Source organism: Falco punctatus (assembly GCF_963210335.1).
Source record: "Falco punctatus genome assembly, chromosome: 6".
In the NCBI taxonomy this organism is placed as follows: domain Eukaryota; kingdom Metazoa; phylum Chordata; class Aves; order Falconiformes; family Falconidae; genus Falco; species Falco punctatus.
The window spans coordinates 68,757,471-68,780,032 of record NC_137585.1 but is presented as its reverse complement, the minus strand read 5'-3'; the positions used below and the strand labels follow the sequence as shown (position 1 = coordinate 68,780,032).

General features: G+C 44.1%; 1 protein-coding gene across 3 annotated transcripts in view; it reads right to left on the bottom strand.

Moving 5' to 3' along the window:
- The window catches only part of CAMK1D (calcium/calmodulin dependent protein kinase ID), a 230,448-nt gene that overhangs the window by 26,342 nt on the left and 181,544 nt on the right, over positions 1–22,562 (bottom strand). For all 3 annotated transcript variants that reach the window (XM_080391726.1, XM_080391727.1, XM_080391725.1), the window contains exons 4-6: positions 21,672–21,810; positions 17,200–17,326; positions 8,544–8,619 (exon numbers count right to left, since the gene is read on the bottom strand). In XM_080391726.1, the coding sequence (XP_080247852.1) occupies positions 8,544–8,619; positions 17,200–17,326; positions 21,672–21,810 (342 nt within the window). The remainder of the gene's footprint in view (positions 1–8,543; positions 8,620–17,199; positions 17,327–21,671; positions 21,811–22,562) is intronic.

Genomic DNA, 22,562 nt, shown 5'->3' with positions numbered 1-22,562 from the left:
CAAGATTCTTGCAAACCCATCCTGCTCACAGTGACACAGGCCTTTCTGCATCTGTTGTCTCGTGTAGAGATGATGCATTTTTTTCTCTTATCTCTAGTCTACGGTGTAAATTATTCCTTCCTATACTTCGCCAATTTTGAAATGATCTTTTCCCTACAGTTTTCTTAAACCCAGAGTCAATCAGCTTCGATAAAGCATTTAATGGGAGAGGCCCAGCCATTATAAACAGACTGAAGACCTAACTGAAAAACGACACTGTACCAACAACAAAGCAAGGGCAGGAGGGGAGGACTGTAAGAAATGAAATACTCCAGTTATTTATAACCCAAAGTCAGCCAGCCGCCCTGGAGGTTATTTGAACCAACTCAACACTTGAGGGTGAATGGAGCAATGTTTTATTAGCTCTGAAGAGCCAGTGTGCTTGACAAACAATTCAAAATACTGAGTGAGATCTTGATCTGCGTCAGTTCCATATTGACCTGGAAAAATTCTACTGAAATTTGCAGCATTATAATGAATCCACTATGGTTCAACTGAATCAGAAATCTCTATCTTGCAAAGCAGATGAGCCAGTCCTCATTTGTGTCTCACTGGATGACTGTCATTATCAAAAGCAAGTAAGATAACCTCATGCCAGACCAGCATTTACGTTCAGAGCAGGACCACGTACCTACTTCATGGGCATGCACCTGTGCATGGGGCTTGATGCAGCAACCTCCATGTGAAACCCAGTGGTGGAAGTGGCATGTGAAAGGGCCATTAAAAATGGTGCGTTTAAACAAATGCCAAAAAGCCGCTATGCACCTGGATAATGGAGGAAAAACATCTGGTAACCTAATGCAGAAACTGGGTCCACAACCAGGATCCAGCTCTACAGGTATCTGTAAAGAAATTTTATATAACTTGCTTTAATACAACAAATAACAGTGCTTACTCCCCACAGTCTTGTGGGGGGGATGCACACAAACTGATTTTCACTCTCGTCCTCTTTTGTCACAACCCTCAAGATTCTGGGTGCTTTACGGAGGGGTTTGGGAATGCTGGGGTTACCAGCACCAGCTCTGCAACTGTTAGGATGGCCATGGAGGTAGAGATGCCCAGACTGGAGGAAAACAGCTCCTCCAAAGGCACTCAGAGCCATCGCTCTGTCCCTTTTCCCTGGGGGACTCAGAGGCTCCATATAAGAAGCCTGACAGCCCTTCATTAATTTCTTGCCTTCCTCAGCACTTTCCTTACACAAAACCAGACTGCTCCGATAAAGCATTTTAAGGTGAGCAGAGAGCTCTGTGCATGTCAAGGCGCTGGCAGGCTGCTCCAGAGAGAGAAATAACTCCTTCAAAATGTGCACTGTGCTAATTACCTTGGCAAAGGTACAAGAGCACAAGTTAGGGCTGCTGTGATTTATACATGCTCATGGCAGCAAAAATGTAGGAGCAAACCACTGAGCAGCACAGAGCTGGAGGGCTACAACCCCACAATAAGGGGGAGAAGAGAGACGAATGCCAGCAGGAGCCCCAGCCTCTCCAGAGCCTTCCAGTCCCTTTCCTACACACATCCAGCTCTTCCCCTGCTCCTCTGCATGGCTTGAGTACCTACACGTCTGGAGTGTCTACCTTTGCGCCTGGGAGGTCATCGCAGCCCATCGCAGCGGCGGCTGCCAGGAGGGCTGATGTTTGAGGACAGCTGATGTCATGCAGGATGATACCAGGACTGTTGATGGCTGGGCACAGGGCAGAAAACAGCTTCTTTTGGCACAGCTTTTCCCTTGCTAGTGAGAGCTTGAGAAGCGTTAGTCACTGTTATAGGTCATGGACAGGGATATCCCTCTAAACCAGCCCCCTGCCTGAGACCTGGGTGACTGCAGGGCAAGGCCTGGTCCTGGTTCAGCCAGGGATGGGGATGAACCTCCTGCACAGGGGGACCTAAGGATGTTCCTGCAGGAGGCAAATCATTGAGGACCTACACCAGCAAGCATGTGAGAAGGGAGCAAGCTCCTTAGTACAGAGGAGGTGGCATGTGGGAGGTGAACACCAAGGCATCTTGGCACAGGGAGGGGTTGGGAGCCAAAATGTAGGCCGTCTTGCTATCTTTTCCCTTAAAATCAGAGTTTAGGAAGACATAAAAGTTTTAACATTACTGGCTTTGCAGTAAGGGATGGGAAAGCCCCAGTAAATTAGCCTATCATGCAATTTATGGCTGGAGGGAATTTTGCTGGACTTCAGCAACTGGGCCATCTTCCAAAGTCCATAATAAGCTTTTGTTTAATTCAGAATCAAAATCCCACCAACTTCACTCCCATCTGCTGGGACATTTCTGTGTGAAAAAAATGACCTCACTATCAGAGGTTCTGCTGCTTTTCTTTAGATATGCAGAAATACTAAAATAACCCTTCCGTCTTCAATGTGAAAAAATCCTGCATTGTCCTGGGGGAGCTTCAGGCAGCTATTATTGTCATCATTTTCTTGTAGTTTCACCAAATAATGGCTTTTCAGAATTATTTAGCAACCTTATCACATTAACAACAGATTTTCCCTTAATCTCCTGTTCCCAGTCTTGCCATAAAAAGAATGGGATGCGGTAAGAAAAACACAGGTGGATGTACAAAAGAAAGGTGTTGCCAGAGGTCACTCCTAAAATCCATCAGGAGAGCACAAGAGGACTGCCAGGAACATCTCCTCACCAGGCAGAGAAAGCAAACCCCTGCAAGCTCCTGTTACATATTGGGGGTGATACTGAGGGCTAAATAACCCCTTCACATGCTCAGCATATAGCCTGTAACACAAGTGGCACCGGGGTTAGTGTTACAAACAATTTTACAGTGAGATGAGAGCAAAAAATTCAGTAAGCGCTCAAAGACCTGAGATGTATGGTGTGGGAAGTCATCCAAGTGCTATTTATAGGGATAAACACGTCTGTCTTCTTGTTTTGGGAATGGACCCTCATACTGGTTGACACTGGTGCCCTCACAAAACTGTGGACAAGGACGTATTAGCATGGGGAATTAAAAATAAACTAAGAAGCAAGCAATGAGGAACAATCATTTGGGGTTGTCTTCCCAGTGTTTAACTGAGTTATCCTGATCAATCCAACCTACCCACATACATTTTGCCACCACGAATTCTTCTTCCAGTACCAAACAAGCTATTCCTCACTTTCTTGCTTCGGCTTGTGTGTGATGCTGAGCCTACGAGGTGACTGCCCAGCTTTTCCCAGCATATGACTCCAGGATAATGGTGGAAACTTCTTCTAGCATAACATACTTTGTTCTGTCCCTGGTTAATCCTTCCATACAAACATCGTTGATGATTCATGCACATCTACTTGAAAATCAAAAGCAACTCAGCAGCAAAGTGTGAAAGCATTAGCCAAGATTTGTTTCCAGATACTTGTTTATAAATAATGATGACAAACCAGTAATTCTCCTGTCCTACCAGTGAACAGAATCAGAAGGAAATTCAGGGCAAAATGTGTTCAGCCTAGCGTGGAGACACAGGAGGTGTTGTATACCAATAACCAGGGGCTGAGGCATTCTGTGGCCCCAGGTTCTTTTCCAGCTTTGGAAATGGTTTTCTATTTTTTCATAAATTAACTGCATATTCTCTTTATCAGGTATGCATGTGACCAGTAAATTAGCTCCCCAAGATTTTGTAACCCCTTATGTGACCCAGACCAGTCCAAAATCCAGCTGTGGGCAATCCAGTCAAGTCTCTTGCTCTTCTTATGCTTTGTATTTTTAAGATGAATACATTATCAAAACTGCCTTGTGATAAGTAGAAAGCCGAGCTCAACAGTAAAGCTGTTTCAAACTGAGAAATATTGCAACTGGAATAACAGGAAATTTCAGGTTGCTAAAATTAGTTTGTGTGAATAATGACTTCTCATGCAAAACAGGTTTTGATAAAAACTCCGCTGGTGCAGCCTCTGCAATCTGCTTGTCATTAACGAGAAACATCAGAGACTGGCACTGAAACAAAGGTATTCTTTCCTAAGACATCCTTCACCTTGCATTATCAGAGAAACAAATATTTGTCTAGAGTGTAGGTGCCACAGAAACAGTTTGTTCTTCCTCTGTCATAAACTGAAGGCTCTCATGTGAGGCTGAGCTTGTGTCTGGAGGCACTCAAACCACTTGTAGTAATAATAGCTCAAAGCATCTTTAATTTATGCCTGGCTTCTGTGTTGGATTCCCCTGAGTTTCCATCTTCTTAAATGACAACAGTCTGTTCCGAGTGGCTGCGAGGATTCGTGGGAGAGGTGGGGAGGTGATGCAGAACAATGTGCTTGGATTGCCCTGTACATAAATACGTCTCCAACTGGTTTGGACATGTGCAAGTAGCTCCAGCTATTCTGACTGTGGAGCTGGAAATAGCATATCCGGGTGGGTGTGGTGGTATCTTGGAATTAATAACTCCTGCTAAGGGCCAGGGCAGGATTAACCACCAGCACTATACCAGGGTGGCTATGTGGCTGGTGTTTGTGGCATCTCAGCACCACACTGCACTGTGAGCATGCTGGCTCTGCTCTCTCCAGTGGTGTGGCACTGCTGAGGCAGCAAACCCAGATGTTAACCTGTGCCCATCACTGGTGGTATCAGATGTCCCAGCGAGGCTACCTCCTTCCATCTTAGGGAAGGACCCCTCTTCCTCTCTGTCCTTACTGTACCCCTGACATCCACTTTTCTTACGAGGCCACGTCTGCATTTTCTGGCTGTTCCTGTAAGCAAGGATGAGATCCCATTGAAGATTAGGACACATGAGATGTGGGCTGGGTTTCTAAGATCCCATTGCAGTCAACAGAGATGGAGTCAAAGGATACTGGAGGGTGATGCAAAAGTACCATAAAGTGGATGAAACTGTACTGTGACAACAAGGGTCTGAGTACGGAGCAGGGTGTGATCCTGCAGCCTCAGCACGGGCATCTGGTGCTATTTGACATGATCCATGGTCTCCCGCTTGGCCTCCATCTGCCACTCCAGAAGGAAGGTCTCTGCAGTGCCTTACACTTGCCAAACCCACGTGGCTGTCACACACACCCAGCATGGCACTAAACATGTAAGTTTAGGCAATGGAACGGTACATCCCAGTGCAACGCCTGCTTCCATCGACCCAGGCTGGGTTGAGGTGCCTGCATGTAGAACCCAGTGCCGCTGGAGAAGCTGTTGAGTGCACAGGACCCCTGTCCCCAGCTGGCAGGTACGCCTGAGACCAAGCGGGACACTGTACATGACCGAAAGCGCACCTCTGTTAGGGTAACTCGGGTAAGCCCTGGGGTTCCGCTGGCTGTTACGGGAGCTGAAGGGCATAGCTCACATGCAGAAATATTCAAGGAGGTGGTTTGATCTCAGACCCAATCCCACCCAAGCGGTGACCGTCTGGCAAACATATTACCACGCTCCTTTTACGGCAACGCGTTGTTGCCATTCATTTTGACTGTACCTAATACAAATCAAGTCCTTATTATATGAAGCACAGAAACCCTGAAAAGGTTTCCTTGTTCTGCAAACAGGAATTCACAGGGACTTGTTCCTATTAAACTGATTTAAGCCTTCAGGGCTGGGAATTCCCCATAGAGCAAATGGGGAATTTAGATCTGAGGAGCGTGTACGCTTTGTTTGACAAGCCCAGCACATGACGATTTGGAAAACAGAGCAGGAAACGACTGAGCTGAGCCTTGCAGAGACAGCAGCCTTGCTTAGGAAGGGGGAAGGATTGTGGATGAGACCGAAAGCTCACCCCTATTGGAGATGTGTTCATAAATTGGGTGAGGAGGACACATTACTGAGCATCATCTCAAGACACGTAAAAGCAACAGGTGAAATAACAGCAGGTCTGCCAGCAAAGAAGACCTTTGGTGCATGAGCCATGGTTGAACAGGACTGAAAACTTGGAGAAAAGCAGAGCCAAGATTATTGCCAGGCGATCAGGGTGCAACAGTTCACAGCCCTCCTGTGGGCTGCCAAATGGACACATATTTTCATGGTGGATATTGACAATAAACTGAACCTAGGCAGCGGTTGAGCCTGGAAGGGAGGAAGTGTACTGCTGTCTTCCGCCTGCATCCTCCTTCTTCTCACTCCCTGAAGCTGGCACTCAGCAAAGTACTACAAAAGCAACTCTGCCTGATTGTTCTGCCATGGCTGGCAGGGACTGAAAATGTCAAAAACCCCAGCCCCTAGGCCTTCCATGCTCAGGTTTGCTTGTGGAAAATGGTAAGTTTGGGTCAGCACACACCATCCTCATCTAAAAGGTGTGAAGCAGCCTCCGAGGTATTTTGGCATGTCTGCTGTCTCCCTCACGGCTGCAGCATGCCCCTCTGGGCTTTGCCATGAGGTCAGAATCAGCACTGTCGATTTTTGTTTTGCTTAGCACAACCTTTTTGCTTTCTGCTATTGATGGTTGCTCCAAGATAAATCCATCCTTCTGCAAAGTTTTGTACTCTGAAAGTTTGCAAATATTCATGTAGATTGGAAAGCCAGTCATGTTTTTTAGGCAGGATTTTGTTTTAAATACTTAAACATATATGTAAATAAATTAAGCCTTCCTATCCTATCTTAAGATAAAAAAGCTATTTTGGGTAGTATATAACTTCTGCTCAAGACTATGAAAATGTAAAGAATGAACATTGAACAGAGCAGATAATACAGCAATGAGGTTTGTCCTGGCAAAAATCGTTCTACTACACTATCAAAACGTTATTCATGTTGACAAGCCATGAAATGTTTGTGCAAGGAGAAAAGGAACAAAGTCAGAATGCTTCTTTAATGCTGTGCCTCAGCAGAGCTGCTTTTTTCTTCAAGTCTTGTGTAACTGTGACAGTTGTGTAAAAGGGAAAAACAACCCCCCCCCCCCAAAAATAAAAAAAAACAACCACCAAAAACCAAAAAGAAGGGAAAGCACTGGTAATGCTGGCATGAAAAGACATTTGTTTCTGCAGCAGTCAACAGCTACACAGCAGCTCTGTGCTCTCTTGCACAAAAGGAACAGGCTTGTTGTGCTCTGCATGACCACTCTGAGTCAGCCCACGGCAAAAGCCTGACCTCCTCTTGGAGACCCGCATGAATAGCTCCTGCTTCAAAGTCTGCTGGGCTGTGCAGGTGCAACCTACGCAAATGTTATTTGAATGACATGCACGGATGCACAGACCTGAGCCCTGAGCACAGGCCACCCCACCAAGACAGGCCCCTAAGCTAGAGAGTCTTCCTACAGGTTCACAGGCAGCAAGTTCTGCATTTCCTTCTCAATCCAAATATTAACAGTGATTTCACATACTCATGCACGCAGAGCTGAATTCAGCTGATGGTGCCCAGAAATGTTATGGATGCCCTTCTCTAGACAGCACTGATAACCTGTAACAGTACTTGGGTATCCCTGTGACCACAGTGCCCAGGACACTTCTTCAGTTCTTCCAAGTTTTGTTGCTGGTCCAGGAGGTGGCTTACCTATTTCTGTGGTCAAGCACTGAAGGTGCACCCACATCTAAAGTACCGTCTGCCCCGCTCGTGGAGACAAGTCTGGGTATAAGAAAAAACTTTTCCCCCATGAGGACAATCAAGCAGTGGAACAGGTTGCCCACAGACTTTGTGCAGTCTCCGCCTTTGGAGGATTTCAAGACTCAACTGGATAAAGCCCTCTGCAACCTAGTCTGACCTCAAGGGAGGACTTCCTGAGGTTCCTGCCAATCTAAATTATCCTACTAAGCCTTTGTGAAGAAGGGTGGCAGGTACTGAATGAGGACAGGAACAAAATCTACATAAACTTAGGAGTTCTGAGATCTATCCACCACTTTGGAGAATGCACAGAAATCTTGGTTCTGTAGCTTTCTCAAGCAACCAATCCCCACTAATTTGAGCAGCCATTAGCCTCATTAGAGAAGCAAATCTCAGCCAAGAATGTAAAAGCTTAATGGCTCAATGGAAGAGTGACAGAACTGACAGAGCACTAATCAGCTCACCCTTTCCTATGGCACCTGAGGGTTGGATGTGTTGAGGAAAAAGATACCTCATTTTCAGTAAAAATCTCAATACTTTGTATTATGTTTTCATGAGAATAATTCACTGCAGTAATTCACTGCCCTTCTCCCCCATCTCCCTCTGTGCCCTCTCCAGGGAACAAAAAGTGACACCTCGAGAGAGGTGGCCCTTCAGGATATACCTGTGGGCACAATGCTGTGCTCTGTGGACACAGTCAAATTTGTTTCATGTCAAAGCTAATCTGAGCAGGGGACGCAGTAACTTCACTGATTTCACAACCTGGACAAGTCCATACTATTGCACATGGTGTAGTTCAGGTGGGAGCAAGAATTTTGGTTTCTAGTTCAGGTGGGAGCAGGGATTTTGGCTTTTGAAGGCTCCTGGTTCATTTCCTACCACTGCTGCCCCAATTTCAGTCTTTATGTAACTGGGGAGGTGTCCAGGGGTTCATGTTATCCTGGGTCACAAGTGTCACAGTTAACTTTTTTGACCCAGATGAAGTGGGTAACTGTGGTGGGAGAGAATGTTGCAGGTTCCAAAGGCGCCTGTGATTGAAAACCCGACAGATACTCACAGGATGTATGCGATGACCCCGATGGACCAGCAGTCCACAGCTTTGCTGTAGGGTTTCTGAGCCAGCACTTCAGGAGCTGCAAATAAAAAGCCAAACAAGCACATGTTACAGGACCAAACATTTGAATGTGGTCGAGAGGTAGGACCCTGAAACCTGAAGCTGCCTGAGACCTTGTGTTGCCCTCCACATATAGCCCTTGCATCTGCAAATATCCTGAGCTTTTGGAAGCTCATATTCTCTCAAAGAAGGATGGCTCCTAAAGTGGAGCAAATTCTCCATTTTCTGACTGCAAGGACAGGAAAAGAAACCAAACAGAAAAATGCATGAGAGGCAGAGGGCCATCAAATCCCTGTCAGAGGAACTTTAGGAGACTTGGAGGAAAACGAGGTCGAACTTTGCACCAGGGCTGAGATGCACATTTGCCCCAGTAGCCCCACAGCTCCACCATGTCACACTCCCAAACCAGGGGTTTCAAGAGGCAACTCAGAAAGTGTAGCGCGTCAGGGAGGTGATAAGCTGCACCTGCAGGAGGGGAAGAAGATCTGTCACCATAGCTCCCAAGAGCTGCCTTCCAAAGCCTTCTGCCTCTGGGAACACAGACACCTCAGAGGGAGAAACGAGAAGTAGCAGAAGCTAGACATACACACAAAGGAACTGAGCTTTCTGCCTCTATAGCCTTCTGCCACCATAGCCTGAATTTTGCTAAAAGTGAGAGCCCAGGCATTTACTGAAGCTTTGTGGGTCTGCTTTCCTACCTTACACCAGTGGGAGTGAAAAAAGTGCAGGTGATTTTTGGCAGCCTAAAGTATGTTTTATCTGTTGGGACCTTTCATTGCAAATGCTTAAACCTAAATTTTAAAACGCTATGACTTTAATCTTTTCATGTAAAGAAGCTTTTGATTTTTTGCAAAGCAAAATGTCCACAAAAATCCAAGAAATCACTGATCGTGGCATTCCTAAAGCAGACTTGCCATGCTGGATTTTAAAAAGCACAGTATTTCCTCTGAGTACTTTGGATTTCAAATGCTGCAAAAAAAAATCATGAAGAGGCAAGTCCCAGCAAAAATATTTCTTTGGAGTTACACCTTCCTCTGCTAGGAATCTTACCAACGTCAAAGCAGTTAGTTACTTGAAGAACAGTTTAAAAAAATAGTGAAGCGCATAAATGTATTAAAACTTGAGTCTCACATTTTTTTGCTACATATGCTTTGGTGTACTGGTAAGCACCCTTCAAAGAGTTATCTTCTTCTAGACAAGTCAACAAAACTAAGGTCAAAACTGCCAACAAGGAAGGGAACAGGAAGCAATAATGAGAAACAGAAAAGACTTGCTGGTGCTTGGGAATGAGAGTTTACAGAAGGGATTGAAGGGAAGACAGTGCACGAGGCAGGTGAGGGCATCCAGGTTGCATTTCTGCAAGCAGCAGAATGATGGAAGGGGTCAAGTCACACTAGGGACACACTGTAAAAAGGAAAAAAATCCAGGGGAGTGTGTGTAAAAATATAGCTGGCAGCCAAATTATGAAGACTTCTGAGGACTGGGATATGTCCCAATCTGCAGCACAGGATAAATATTACCCCAATCTTCAAGACATCCAGCAAACTGGGACCACTGCATGTATAAGAAATTCAAATGATGGTTCTGTTCATATATTGTTAATCCTAACACACTATTGCAATGTGTGAATACACCAACACCTATCTGCTACATGCCAAAGGAGGTTTCTTTCCACTGTACCTAGCATGAAGGGCTCCTAACCTGCTTGCAGGTGCTTGGCAGAACTCCTTCCAGGGTATGGGCATACTGTTGTGGTCTATTAAGATAATGGTTAAAATGTTCTTGCTACAACAGGGGACAGAGCTGTGGAAATATAAAAGGCATCTACAGCTGGTGCCCAAAATGTAACTCCTTTCCCAATGGCTGAGCCAGGGTCTGTGTGCCAGCTTTGGCGCTAGTCAGTCTGGCAGGGGTGAATTTGAAGGCAAATTTGGGATAAGAGAAAAAAGCACTGGAGAGCCATCCTATTTGGCCTGCCACTGCCTCCCAGATAACCTGGCAAGCTGGAACAGTCTGGCAAATTTTCATTTCTCTTGTATAAACCAGCTGTTCTTCAAAGTTGCTCAAGACAACCTTCCCAGGCAACTCTTCTGTCCCTTAATTTGACTTTCCTTCCTGATTCATTAAAACTTGCCTCAAAGTTCTCCTGTAATAAGAGTTCTTTTTCAAGATGTGCATCAAATAGGGTTTATGAAGCTCAGTTTCCTTCTTTGTTCCATCTCTTGTAACTGAATTTTGAGGCAAAATATGCGGAAGAAGGGAATTAATTTTCCCCTGTCCTGAGGTGACTAGATGTCTTCCAGATCTCCAGTCCTTCCAAATTCCCAATATTTTATTTGCATATCTCTTCTACCTTTGACTGTCTGCTCCTGTTTGCATAATTTTCAAGACTGGTAAACATTATGCATCTTATATCCCCCAAAGAAAATATTATGCAAATGGCTGCTGAGCACCATGGATCCTAGTGAGCTCCTGACATTACACAGATAGGCCACATTAACATAACAGAAAACCAATCTGAGATGAGGGGATGTGAACTATTTAATGATTCTCCCTCTTAAAACATCAAACCTGAGCTGAGGCATTTCTCTCTGTTCTAGAGAAGTGAAGAGAACTGATAACAGGCAGTTACTGCTGTGGATGGTGGCTGTGAAGCAGGATCAAGCCCAAAGCAAACATGAGGCTATTGCCTTCCCTTTGGTAAACTTTAATGAAGAAAGGCAGGAGGTTTAAATAACTACTTTAAGGCCAAATGGCTGCTTTTGATTTTTGTTCCAAAGAGCAGACATGCAACAGGAAGAGGAGAACATAGCTAGAGCATCATCTGTCTCTGATATATGGAAAAGATGGAAATATTCAACGAGCTGAAAAACAAGTCAGAGGAGGTCTCAGAAATGATGGTAGATCAGTGCCAAGAGGCAAAAGCAGGAGATGCGATGAAAAAATCCAAGACCTGATGGCATTAAAGGATCAACACAGACGGCTGAGGAGACAAAACAGCAGTAAGGCAAAGGGGAAAGTCAAAGCTCCCATTTCTGGCCCTGGGGTACTAGCTGATACCATCTGAGCAAAGGCTGCCAGTGTCACACCTCCTACTGTGGGCTCAAATGCTACGCAATGGTCATCCAGCAACAGCGAAGTCAATGAAGCAAACCAGGACCCTTCCTCCGCATTCAGGAACTGTGTTTCAGGCCAAATCAGCATTGCTACCAGCAACACGTGGCAGGTAAAACGCTGGGTAATGGTCCCAGGGCCTCATCCCACCTGCAGGTACATGAGGATGTGCTTCCCAGGCCAGATGATCTGCTGGTTTACAGCTAGCAATTTTTTTTCTCTGTTTAGTTATGTTTTGCTTTTAGAAAGAGAAAAAAAATTAAAAGGCTCATTTCAAATGGAGGTTTTAAGAGAAGGTACAGAACAGGAACATTTGGAAACCTTCCAGAGCACTATGCCATTACCCTTGGTGAGCACAGCTATGCTAATAAGCTCCCTAAAGATGCAGTTTCTGGATGCCAAAAACAGAAATCCATGTTCTTGCAAAGAGCTCAAGTGATGGGGATTGCTCTGATACTTAAAGCCTTTAAACAAACTGTACAAGTCATGAGGGTGCCTGTTCTTCATATCAGCCTTGTACTTAAAAGCAATTCTCCTTCACTCCCATGATGGTGCTATTCCCTGCAGATTTTGCTGTCTCTCAAGAACTCGGTCTAATGCTGTTTTCTGTGGTTTACATGGCTTCCCACAAGCTGCACACCAGAAGGAACGAGGCAAATGAACAAAGGGTGATGGCTTTGAAGATCCCCATAGGAGTGACAAAACAGCAGGCTGCCATAAATGTGGGAAGAATAGAAAGATTAAACAGGGTTAAAATACCCAGGGACCTGCTTTTACATTGGGCAGGAACATAGATCAGCTGGCCAAGCAAATTGGCCTGGTGCAAGCCAGGACTAGTAGTTCAGCTGGTAATTACTTCAGTGCCAGTTTCCATCACGCAAGCAAAGGAGGGAAATGTGCATGGGCTGCACAGGTACAAGATAGCCACGAAATCCAAGAGGGAAGGTGGGAAACAGGCAGAGTTTGTAAGGGACACCAAAGGGAGATGGTGTTGCTTAGGGCTCTTGAAGGTACCACCTCAGGAAGATGAACAGAGAGGAACAACCCTGTCCCACTGAGAAGATGGTTGGATGCACAAAGGGCCAGCCCAACCCCTCTCCTGAAGCCAAAGATGGTGTGAGAGCAGTGTGACCTCCTCTGCCACCATACGAAGTGTCTTCCTCACAGTGAAAGCAGGCTAAGAGGCATATGAAGCAGCTTCAACACGAGACTAGAGTCCCTCTTCTGCTGACACCTGGGATGAAAACAGTTTCTTTTCCCTCTTTCACACAGTCCTCCAGCATTCATCTTGTTCTGGTTGGCCAAGACTTTGAAGTTTGGGGCTGCTTCTGAAGGACCGTAGGGTTTCAGTGCAACGTTGCTGGGTTCTTGTGCTCCTGTTGTCCCTGTTTCAGGTCGCTGAGTCAGATTTAGATAGCTAGCATGGACCAGAACACAGCTACAACCACGTGCAAGCAGACCCCATTTCAGGATACAGCAATGGAGCTCAGCAATCGCACTGTCGCAAGCTTGCGCCTGAGCAAGCCCTGGTGTGAACAGTTCCCACGCTTTATTTTTACTTTATTACTCATGTTACTGCCTAAACAACTCTTGGGGTTGCTTTTTGCTAATAAGCGTACTCCAGAGGCTTATTGAATATTTTCAAACCTTTGACTCAAAGGTTACTGAGTAAGTCACAACTCAAGATAGAAATCTATTGCTTACTTAAATGCTTTGGTCTTGCACAGAGCTAAGAGAAACTCATGGCTTGGGTATGGTCTGAAATTGCTACTGGATTTCTGGCAGAGCTGGAAGTTGTGAAATGACCTTTCATAAAAGTGCCACAGAAAATAAAAATAGTGAGTGAGGTGGGGTATACAGGGACCAATGGCACAGCCAGGGTCCAGCCCAGTCCCTAGGACAGGGAAATACAAGAAAGTTTTACTTGAAGTTGGGTTGGGACTCAGAGCAAGAATTTGAAACCTCAGTAGGATTAAGATATTAGTCAGCCACAAACACAGTTCATAATTCAGCATTTCTGCAAAAAGAGATCAGATTGCCCAAGACAGGCTTTCTAACATTTTTTTCCAAACTTTTCAATGCTGCTAAGTGTCTTGCAAGTCTTAATTCCCCATCTGCAGAAGTAACCAAAGCTTTTGAGAGAGCAGCTCTCACAGAAAGCCAGTCAGTGAGACCTAATTACCAAACAGCCAAAAATCTCTGTAGAGGAATTTGCTGAGTGACTGGAGTCACCTCCTGGTGAGTGCCCAGATTGACATACCTCAAGGATGACTCATTTTCGGGCAATTTTGAACACCTCCTTCATCAAAATCAAGTTCTTATAAATGCTCTCAAGCTAAGCAGCCCAAATCTATGATGTTTAAAACAATAAACCACTAATGACTTATACAGATCTCACCCATAATCACATAGATCTCTCAGGGTTTTGAAAACACCACTTCTCCAGTTTAGATGATGGGGTGGGATCAGTGCAAGCCAGTCCACACAGCTAATTTGCAATGAAATGAGCCACACAAACAGCCTCACCTTACCCAGTTTAGATGGTATCTAAAAGTTGGACATTTAGTCCCAGCTCATCACCTAGAATCCTTCCATAAGAAATTGAGAGAGAGATAAGAATGGTAAGCAGATAAGGAAATGGAGGACTGTTTCCTTAGATGAGGTTGTGTTATCATACCCCCTGCTCTTATCATACATACTCTAAATGTAAGTAAACATTTAGACTGGCATCTTCACAAAAGTAGCTCAACTAACTGGGTTAAGTTGTCCTGTCATCTTGTCACCATAGGACCAACATCTCTGACAAAACTCCTGAAGGAATAAGATCTCTGAACTGTTGACAGAACTTCCCGAAAGAAACCTGATATTTATTAAGAAATTTAATTATAATTACACCCTCCCTTATTCAATGAATTTTTGAACCATGTAAACAGAAATTTAGGGTCTTGGGTACCACTGTTCTTTGCAGATGAAACTACGAAAAGTTGAGTTAAAAACTGAAACACAAAGACTTGAAAGTATATCCTAATCAGGGAAATGACAGGGGGCTTGCATTATTTGCAAATACTTGGCAGCAGCCACGAGTTAAGACCAGGTCTGCTACCAAGGCAGAAGCTTGTCCTGCACTTGGCATAGTGGGATCCGACTGGATCCATTTCTGGAGATAAAGTAGAAACAGTAGCAGATGCTAATGACTTCTTAACGAGCTCTGGGTGTCTTTGACACGTGGTATGTGCCTATTTTTTTTCCAGTAATTTAGAAGCAAAGTGGTTTAACTGACAAAAATAATTAATTCCTCACAAAATCTTAGCAAATGCGGTGTTCTACATATCTTTAAAGAAAAGTAAGTGGATAAAGAAAACACGTTTTAAGTGATGGATCCCTGAGCGTTACTTCAACCCTAGATAAAATGGCTGGCGAAAAAGTCCACAGAAAGAGGTGACAGACAGGACACTTCATGGGCCAGCCCTGTGGTATGTGTATGCCCCAATCCAGACGAGGACATGCATTCAATTTGTGAGTGCAGGAAGGATTCTTACATTTATTTGAGGGCATTAGGCAGGTGCTTCAGTGACGCTGGAAGGCATGAAAGCTTTTGGATGTGGACAAATTGCAGACCACGTATGCAGAAGCCATATCATCAGGTATAACACTGATTTGTGGGCATCACCACGGTGACTGACCACAAAAATTTTCTGTGCTTGGAAAATGTTGTCTGGGTAACCAATTATATTTTTTAAAAAAAAGCAGCGCTAAAGAGGAGCTGTCTCCTGTGCAAAAAAAGAAACAGAACAAATATTTAAAGAGGGTTTTTTTTGTAAGAGAGGGGAAAAACTCCTGTCAGCACTTCAGAAATAAGCGTCTGTGACCTCTTGAACCATGATGAGTAAATCCTGCATTCAGTAAGGTAACAATAGGCCTGGAGGTGCTTGTGTAGCTATCAGCGCCCAGACCATGAGTAATGAGAGCTCTCAAATGCCTCTCCAAGCACTACAATTCCCGTCACATGCTCTGAGAGCTTCCTCTCCAAAATAGCAAGTTTTCTTATGTAAATGGCTATGCTGAGAGGCCATGTGAGATCATTCAGGGCCCAAGCAGACTCCAAGTCCCGCATTTTCATCAGTGCTTCAGAAAAAGTCATCTGATCTTCCCCGTGTCTTGCAGAATTATCCTAGTCAGTGCCCATTTCAGAACAACCCCCCCATGTTAATTAAGGACAGGAGGGCTGACAGCAAAAATTATGGAAATTGCTGTCTCAGCTCAATTCCTGCTAGTGCTTTGGAAGAAGATTTCCCGTCTGGTGTGATTACACAAGACGGCTATTCTGCCTATATAGAGTGCATCCTGACTCATATGTCTTAAAATAAAAAATGATGGGCTGATGGCTTCACGATGGGAAACCAGAGAAATTTGTTCCTTTTCTTGATGTTATCAGGATAAAGTGTGCCTGTGCAGCATGAAGATAATGCCTGGAAAAAAAGGTATTCCTGGGACAAATCTGGATCACCGTGTCATAACCGTGTAATCTGTTTGAGTTGTCGTACCACGGTATCATTAGAGCTATGAAAACAGGTGAGGTGGCAGCTGCAAAGCAAAAGGAGCTTCTGACTGCTGGAAAACATCAAGACTTTCCTGCTGGAAAGACCCAAGACAAATCTACCCCTGGGGAAGCCACTGTCATTTTAGTTTCATGGATTTCATGGATACCCTGGAGATCTGTTTGACCATCTCAGCTGACTAGCTTGGTATTGTAGGAGGCACAGGCTTGCTGGATGTCTTGTGCATGAAGTGAGCCCTTTAAATAGTGTTTGCTCAAACAGACCCTGTCATCACCCACCATACAATTCTCACATGCAGTTACTTTTTTAAAAGCATGATGATAAACACACTGCTAATCAGTAGCCTGGCACAATCACTACCAAATGGACAGAAGAGCAAAGAACAAATTATAGGAAACAATTCGGTACCATCTACGAAGGCCCAAGCATCTAAAGAGCTTTTGCATCCTGAAATCTGGGAGTCAGTAACTTAACATGGTTCTAACAGAGGATTACTGAATACATCGGAATAAAAGTAGCTCTTTCATGCTACTCTCAGGGGAACCTGGGAAATCCTCTTGTGATTAAAATAATAGATTACATTAGGTAGAACTTCTTGTTTTTATAGGTGTGTGCAGAATCAAGACATTCGAAGGTATTCTTCACATGCTCTTGGTTTAGCTACAGGCAGCATCTTTCAGAAGAGTCATTCTACAAAGGATTAAAGTCATGCAAGTGAATCCACAACCCCAGAGCTGGATTGCAGGATCAGGACTCAAAGGAGGAGACACAAGAGAGAGGACCAGTAACTTCTGAATTCTAATGAACATCTGTAACTCTCATGTGCACTATGTAATGGCACTAGAAAACAAGTGTTATTCCCTTTGCTTTATGTGTCTGTATGGCAGCTGGGAAGAGCGGACAGACAACATAACCAAACCTCTTACCGACATAGCCAGGAGTCCCACAGGCTGTGGACATCACATCTCCTTTACCCTCCATCTTTGACAATCCAAAGTCACTGATCATGATTTTTGACTCTTCATCCTGGCTGTAGTAAAGCAGATTTTCGGGCTACAAAGGAGAACAAGAAAAGTGGGTTTTGAATGTGTAAGTCCAGTAAAAACATCTGTTAGCCGATGTGCTGCATTTAATGCAATCCTTAGTTATATCATGCACTAATATAATTTGGTTCTCCTAAACCATGAAGAGTTGCTCTTACAACCTGTACGGAGATCCTCACCAGACTCCTGTATGGCAACTAGTGGAAGAATCTGACTTTCCTGGGATAGCAAACTTCTCCTTTGGCACCTCAAATCAGAACTAAGGCTCGTCCCTTACTTGGAGATGTGTCTGACAACCTAACACTTCATAGTGAAAAACTGGAAGGATTCATTTGAAGGCAGATAAATATGGTAAATCCGGGTAGTGGAATGAAACATTTTTATACAGCATTTAAAAAAGGATAAAGGAAAGTATAAGGGTAGGTACTAGAGAAGTATCTGCTCCACTGGAAATAAACTGTTATGAGAGAGGAAATGCCTTTATAGTTAACAGACTTGCAGCAAGGATGTTTTAGCTAGAGCCAATTCGGAAAAAATGCTACAGCACTAAGCACAGCAACTTGTTTATGCTGAGAGAAAACAAGAATCACTCCACAAGGCCCTGTGACCTTATACCAGCATCAGGCGGGTTGGAGAGCCCAATCAACCTCCATTTGCTACAGCATGGTCCTCCATCCATGTGTTTTGAATGTGCTACTGCTACACAGCAAAGCTCTTGCTAGGTGCTCTGAGAGCACTCTTCTTCCCCTGCTTAATATCTGGGCTAGCAAAAAGGTCCAGCATCTGCTGGCGCTAGTGGTAACAGGGTGCCATTGCGTTACCCAGGCCTTGGGATCTTCATCTACAACAGTGATGGATATCAAATGTTTCAGCCCACCCCCGTGTAGGCTTTTGCCCAGAAGCTGGTACAAACGCCCACGCGCGTTGTAATGCACTTTGTCTATCAGCCCACTGTGTGCACCAGGAAATGGCGAGAAGCATCTGTGGCCACACAGTGTCAGCAGACTCCTCAGGACATACCCAGGCTTGGGTTTGTAAGGAGGAGCAACTGCAGTACTGGCAGCACCAGCATTTGTCTTCCCTCCTCCATCGCCTGAACCTCCTGCAGTGGGGGAAGAGGGGGACGAAGAAGTGCTGGGGGGTAACGCCACATTCCCCTACTTTGGAGATTCCTGTTCAGCTTCAAGTGCAGCTTAAAGCACTTTATGTCCCCTCAGCCCCAGCATGAAGCCATGTAGTGATGGCTTTATCCATGGGACACAACAGCCATGAGAGGATCTACAAGCTGCACCCACTACTGTGAGCCAGCTGTGACTGAGGCAAAAAGGGAAAATGATTCTGTTCATTAAAAAAATCATGAAATTGTACCATTTATGTTTCTTTCTCATGATACCCCATAAGTTCAGTCCTTTAACTGGCCATTACAACACTGATGCTGTTTCCAGGCACCATGTGATGCATCAGTTTTATGCCATGGCCTGTGCTGGGTTGGAGTTACTCCTGGTTTTTACTAGTGCATTTCTGATCTGCTGAGGCATTAGTAGAGCTGGTATTAAGGGAAAGACAATGATTTCCTAAAGATTTCTGCTAACTCACCTCAGGCTCCCACTAATATTTAGTAAAGGCCAAGAAACCCACCCGTTTAAAACTTAAACTTGCTTAAAACCCATTTGAAAGAGCTCTGGTTCTTCAAGCTGGTTAATTCAAAAAGTGTTAACGAGGTGGCTCTGTACCAAGCAGAGCTGTTTGAGCCTTTCAGTCCTTTTGTACCTCCTGGACTTCCCTGGACTTTGTCTGCTGCCATCTTTTGTTATTTGCTGCTGCATTACTTAGATTAGAGACTTGGAGCACAGATCTGCTTTTCCCAAGTACAGCAAGTACTATTTTGGTATCTGAATAACACATAATCACCATAAATAATTGTTAAAGATGTTTTATGTGTTGCATTTTTACAGAGTGGATTCTTTCCCAGAGTTTAATTTTGGGGACCACAATCTGAAACTCACACTTATCTTGATATTTTGAGATCATAAAGAGCCTTATTATATCCCTATTTTTGCCACCATGGTATGTTTGCGCTAACAAAAATTCAGAGCAGGTGTTCCTCATATACCATATTTTATGAGTCATTTTAACAACTGATATGGTACTGGCAAAGACTTGCAAACAAAAGAAAGGAAAAGAGCTAGTTTTTGCCCCAAAAATACCAGTGGGAAGGTTGGTTTGATCTAAGTTCAGCATGTCCTTACATAAACTCTGGAAGTGATCTGTAGACGAATCCACTTCCCAATAGCCATATCTTGTATTTTAATACAGGAACTTTTACATAAGATTAATCTGCTTCAAAGTGAGAGCTACAGCCTTCCTCTAAATTATAAAGGAATATTAACAGCTTGTACAGTGGAGTATCTGAATTAAGAGGACTCGGACCTCCCTCCAAAATCGCTGGTGACAGAACAAAGCCTGAAGTTATTTCCTACAAACTTATGTTTGTATGTTAGTCATGTTATTCATACAAAATGTATGTGTCATACAAACTTACGTTTGTATGTTAGTCATGTTAAAATACTAAACAATGCTTTCATACTGAAATGTGGTGGAACTTTAGATTGGGAAATTAATGGGAACTGAGGGCAACACATGAAGACTGTAGGGGATGGAAGGCTGTGCCTCCTCCCAGAAAACCCATTGTTTGGGAGTGTTAGGACTAAACTGCATGACACTGAGGAGGAAATATTTGCAGACATCAGTATATATTTTCCTTCAGTGGATTAAAGGTTTTGCCTTAAAAATGTATCAAACCAATACTTTGAAAAATATATTTATACTTTCTATTACTCTACTCTGTTGAAGCAAAGGTCATAGGACACTCACTTCTGGCAGAGGTGAATGGGACTGAGGTAAGTCCCTTGCAGCAGTAAAGTGTGGAAAAGCTTGCAATCCCATGGGGAGGGCCCACACATAGCTAAAAGATTCACATCTGGAGCCAAAGAGCAGCAGAAGGAAATGGTTGTGTTGAGGTTGTCATGAAATAAGGTTGTATCCGCCTGTCTTGGGCACTGCTCCACCTTGGAGAACTCTGGTGCTGGTGGTTACACCAGCTCTATTTGGCCCGCTGCATCACACTTTGGGAACAAGCCTGTCATTTATTATTTTACACCACACAGCATTTCATACCAGCGCTAATTTTGGAGGAGATTAAAAGCAAATAATTAGTATCTTTCATAACCACAATTTTTCACCCATCTTAAGGCATAGCAGCAAGGTCACTACAACCTTCACTAAGGGGAGTTGCCAAAAATTGCAAACATGCAGTTTAATATCAGATTGTATTAAAATTACAATTAATTTAATAATACATTTAATCAAAAAATGTATTTAAGAATAAAAAAAAAGAAAAAAACCCTCTTCTTTTTGCATCTTGGCTATATTAATGTTCATTATGCCTTTACATAATATGGCCCATTTAGCCAAATTCTGGTCTCTTTATATAGGGACAATGCAAGGCCATGGCATCAACATCCAGGGAAACTCCTGTCTGGAACATCTCTCCAAAACACAACCAGAGGTTTTACTTCTTTTACTTTCTTCATTTCTGGCAGTAAACTTTGGTAGAATTAACTAGCTCAGGAACTGAACCCACTGCTTTCTTTTGACATTTGTGTCTTTTTCTAATGTCTTCTGATAATTTATCATTTAAGATACTAAAGATGTGGAGGTTTAGCTGTGTGTTATGAAATCCAAGCCTTTCTACTTATCTTAATGACAGTTAATCATGGATATTGGAAGGAAACAATACAGAAATAATGTTTTGGGGTGGTTATTTTTTTAGCAGAAAAGCTGAGGTTTTGATGTGATAACACGGTACAGCTGCAAGGAAAATTATCTAAAAATCACATTGGCACACAATGTTCCTTAAAAGAATCCTTAGTGCTAAGTGTCTCCAAAAACACTGGTCCACATACTAGGATAGGAAATCATTCAACCTTCCCCCACCATTTACTGTTACTAATTATTATTAAGTAAAAGTAAATATAGCACAGCAAATCTTTGAGATACTTTACAGCAGTAGACACTGACATTCCAGCTGAGATGAGTTTCCTGCCTTAATGTAACATTCCAGGTCTTAATGAATGACTTTTTCCCCACATCGTAAGTGTGAAACTCCCATTGTAACAGCACGGATGCAAAGTCCTCATTAAAGCCAATTACATGGGAAGACTTCAGAGCATCCCTCTTATGGTAAAACCTTACTGAAACCGTAAGAGGGCTGGCTCCCAGGGGAGGCTGGACTCACGTAATTATGCAGCCTTCATTAACACTGCCCAGAGGACTGAGTCGGGCTGCGGTTGTACCTTGAGGTCCCTGTGCACGATGCCCATTCGGTGCAGGTAGTAGACAGCATCCAGGACCTGCCGGATCAGGGTGCTGGCATCTTTCTCAGTGTAGAACCCTTTCTCGACGATGCGATCAAAAAGCTCTCCACCAGACACCCTGGAAAACATGATGGGATGCAGAAGTGTGAGGATATGCTTTGTAATGGGCTTTCTACCTTGCTAATGGACGGTCAAGACCATTGCACTAGCCACAGGTAGTCTGAGCACACATCTGTCTGGAGCTCTGAGGGGGTCCTCCACTGTCCTAGGAAGCATTTGGGTTTGGTTTTCTCATAGTCCAAGGACTGGTAATGATATAATGGAAAATAAAATCCATTGCACATCAGTGTGTGGTCAAAGACTCACTAGCACTTGCAGAGGGTAATCACAGCTCTAGCCCAGCAAGAGCCAGGGGAGCAGCTGCTGGTTTCCACCCCAGTGAACTTCATATAGGCGGATATGGTCTGCCCTTCCCGCTGGTGCTGGCCCGCCGAGGCTGTAAGGACCCTACTAGTATGACCCTTTGGGGTTCCCTCTTCACTCCACTGACCAAGGCTTGGGTTTTGCCCTGGAGGAATGATCCCGTTCTATGCTAGTTGCTGCCAGTACCCATAGAGTGTTAATTTATTAAAGGACTCCACGTCTCTGGCAAGTTTAAATGCTCTCAGAGCCCCTCCACGCCCCACCCCGCTTTACTTGTATAAGTATATTCATTTATCAGCAGCCACAAACTCTTTAGGCAGAGCACGGCCTCTGCCTGGCATTGGTACCAGACAGTTATTGATGAGGGAGTGCAGATTATCAGTGCAATTAATCACCAGATGACACAGATGGGGAAAGGATTCCACAACTCAAAGAGGAAAGATAATA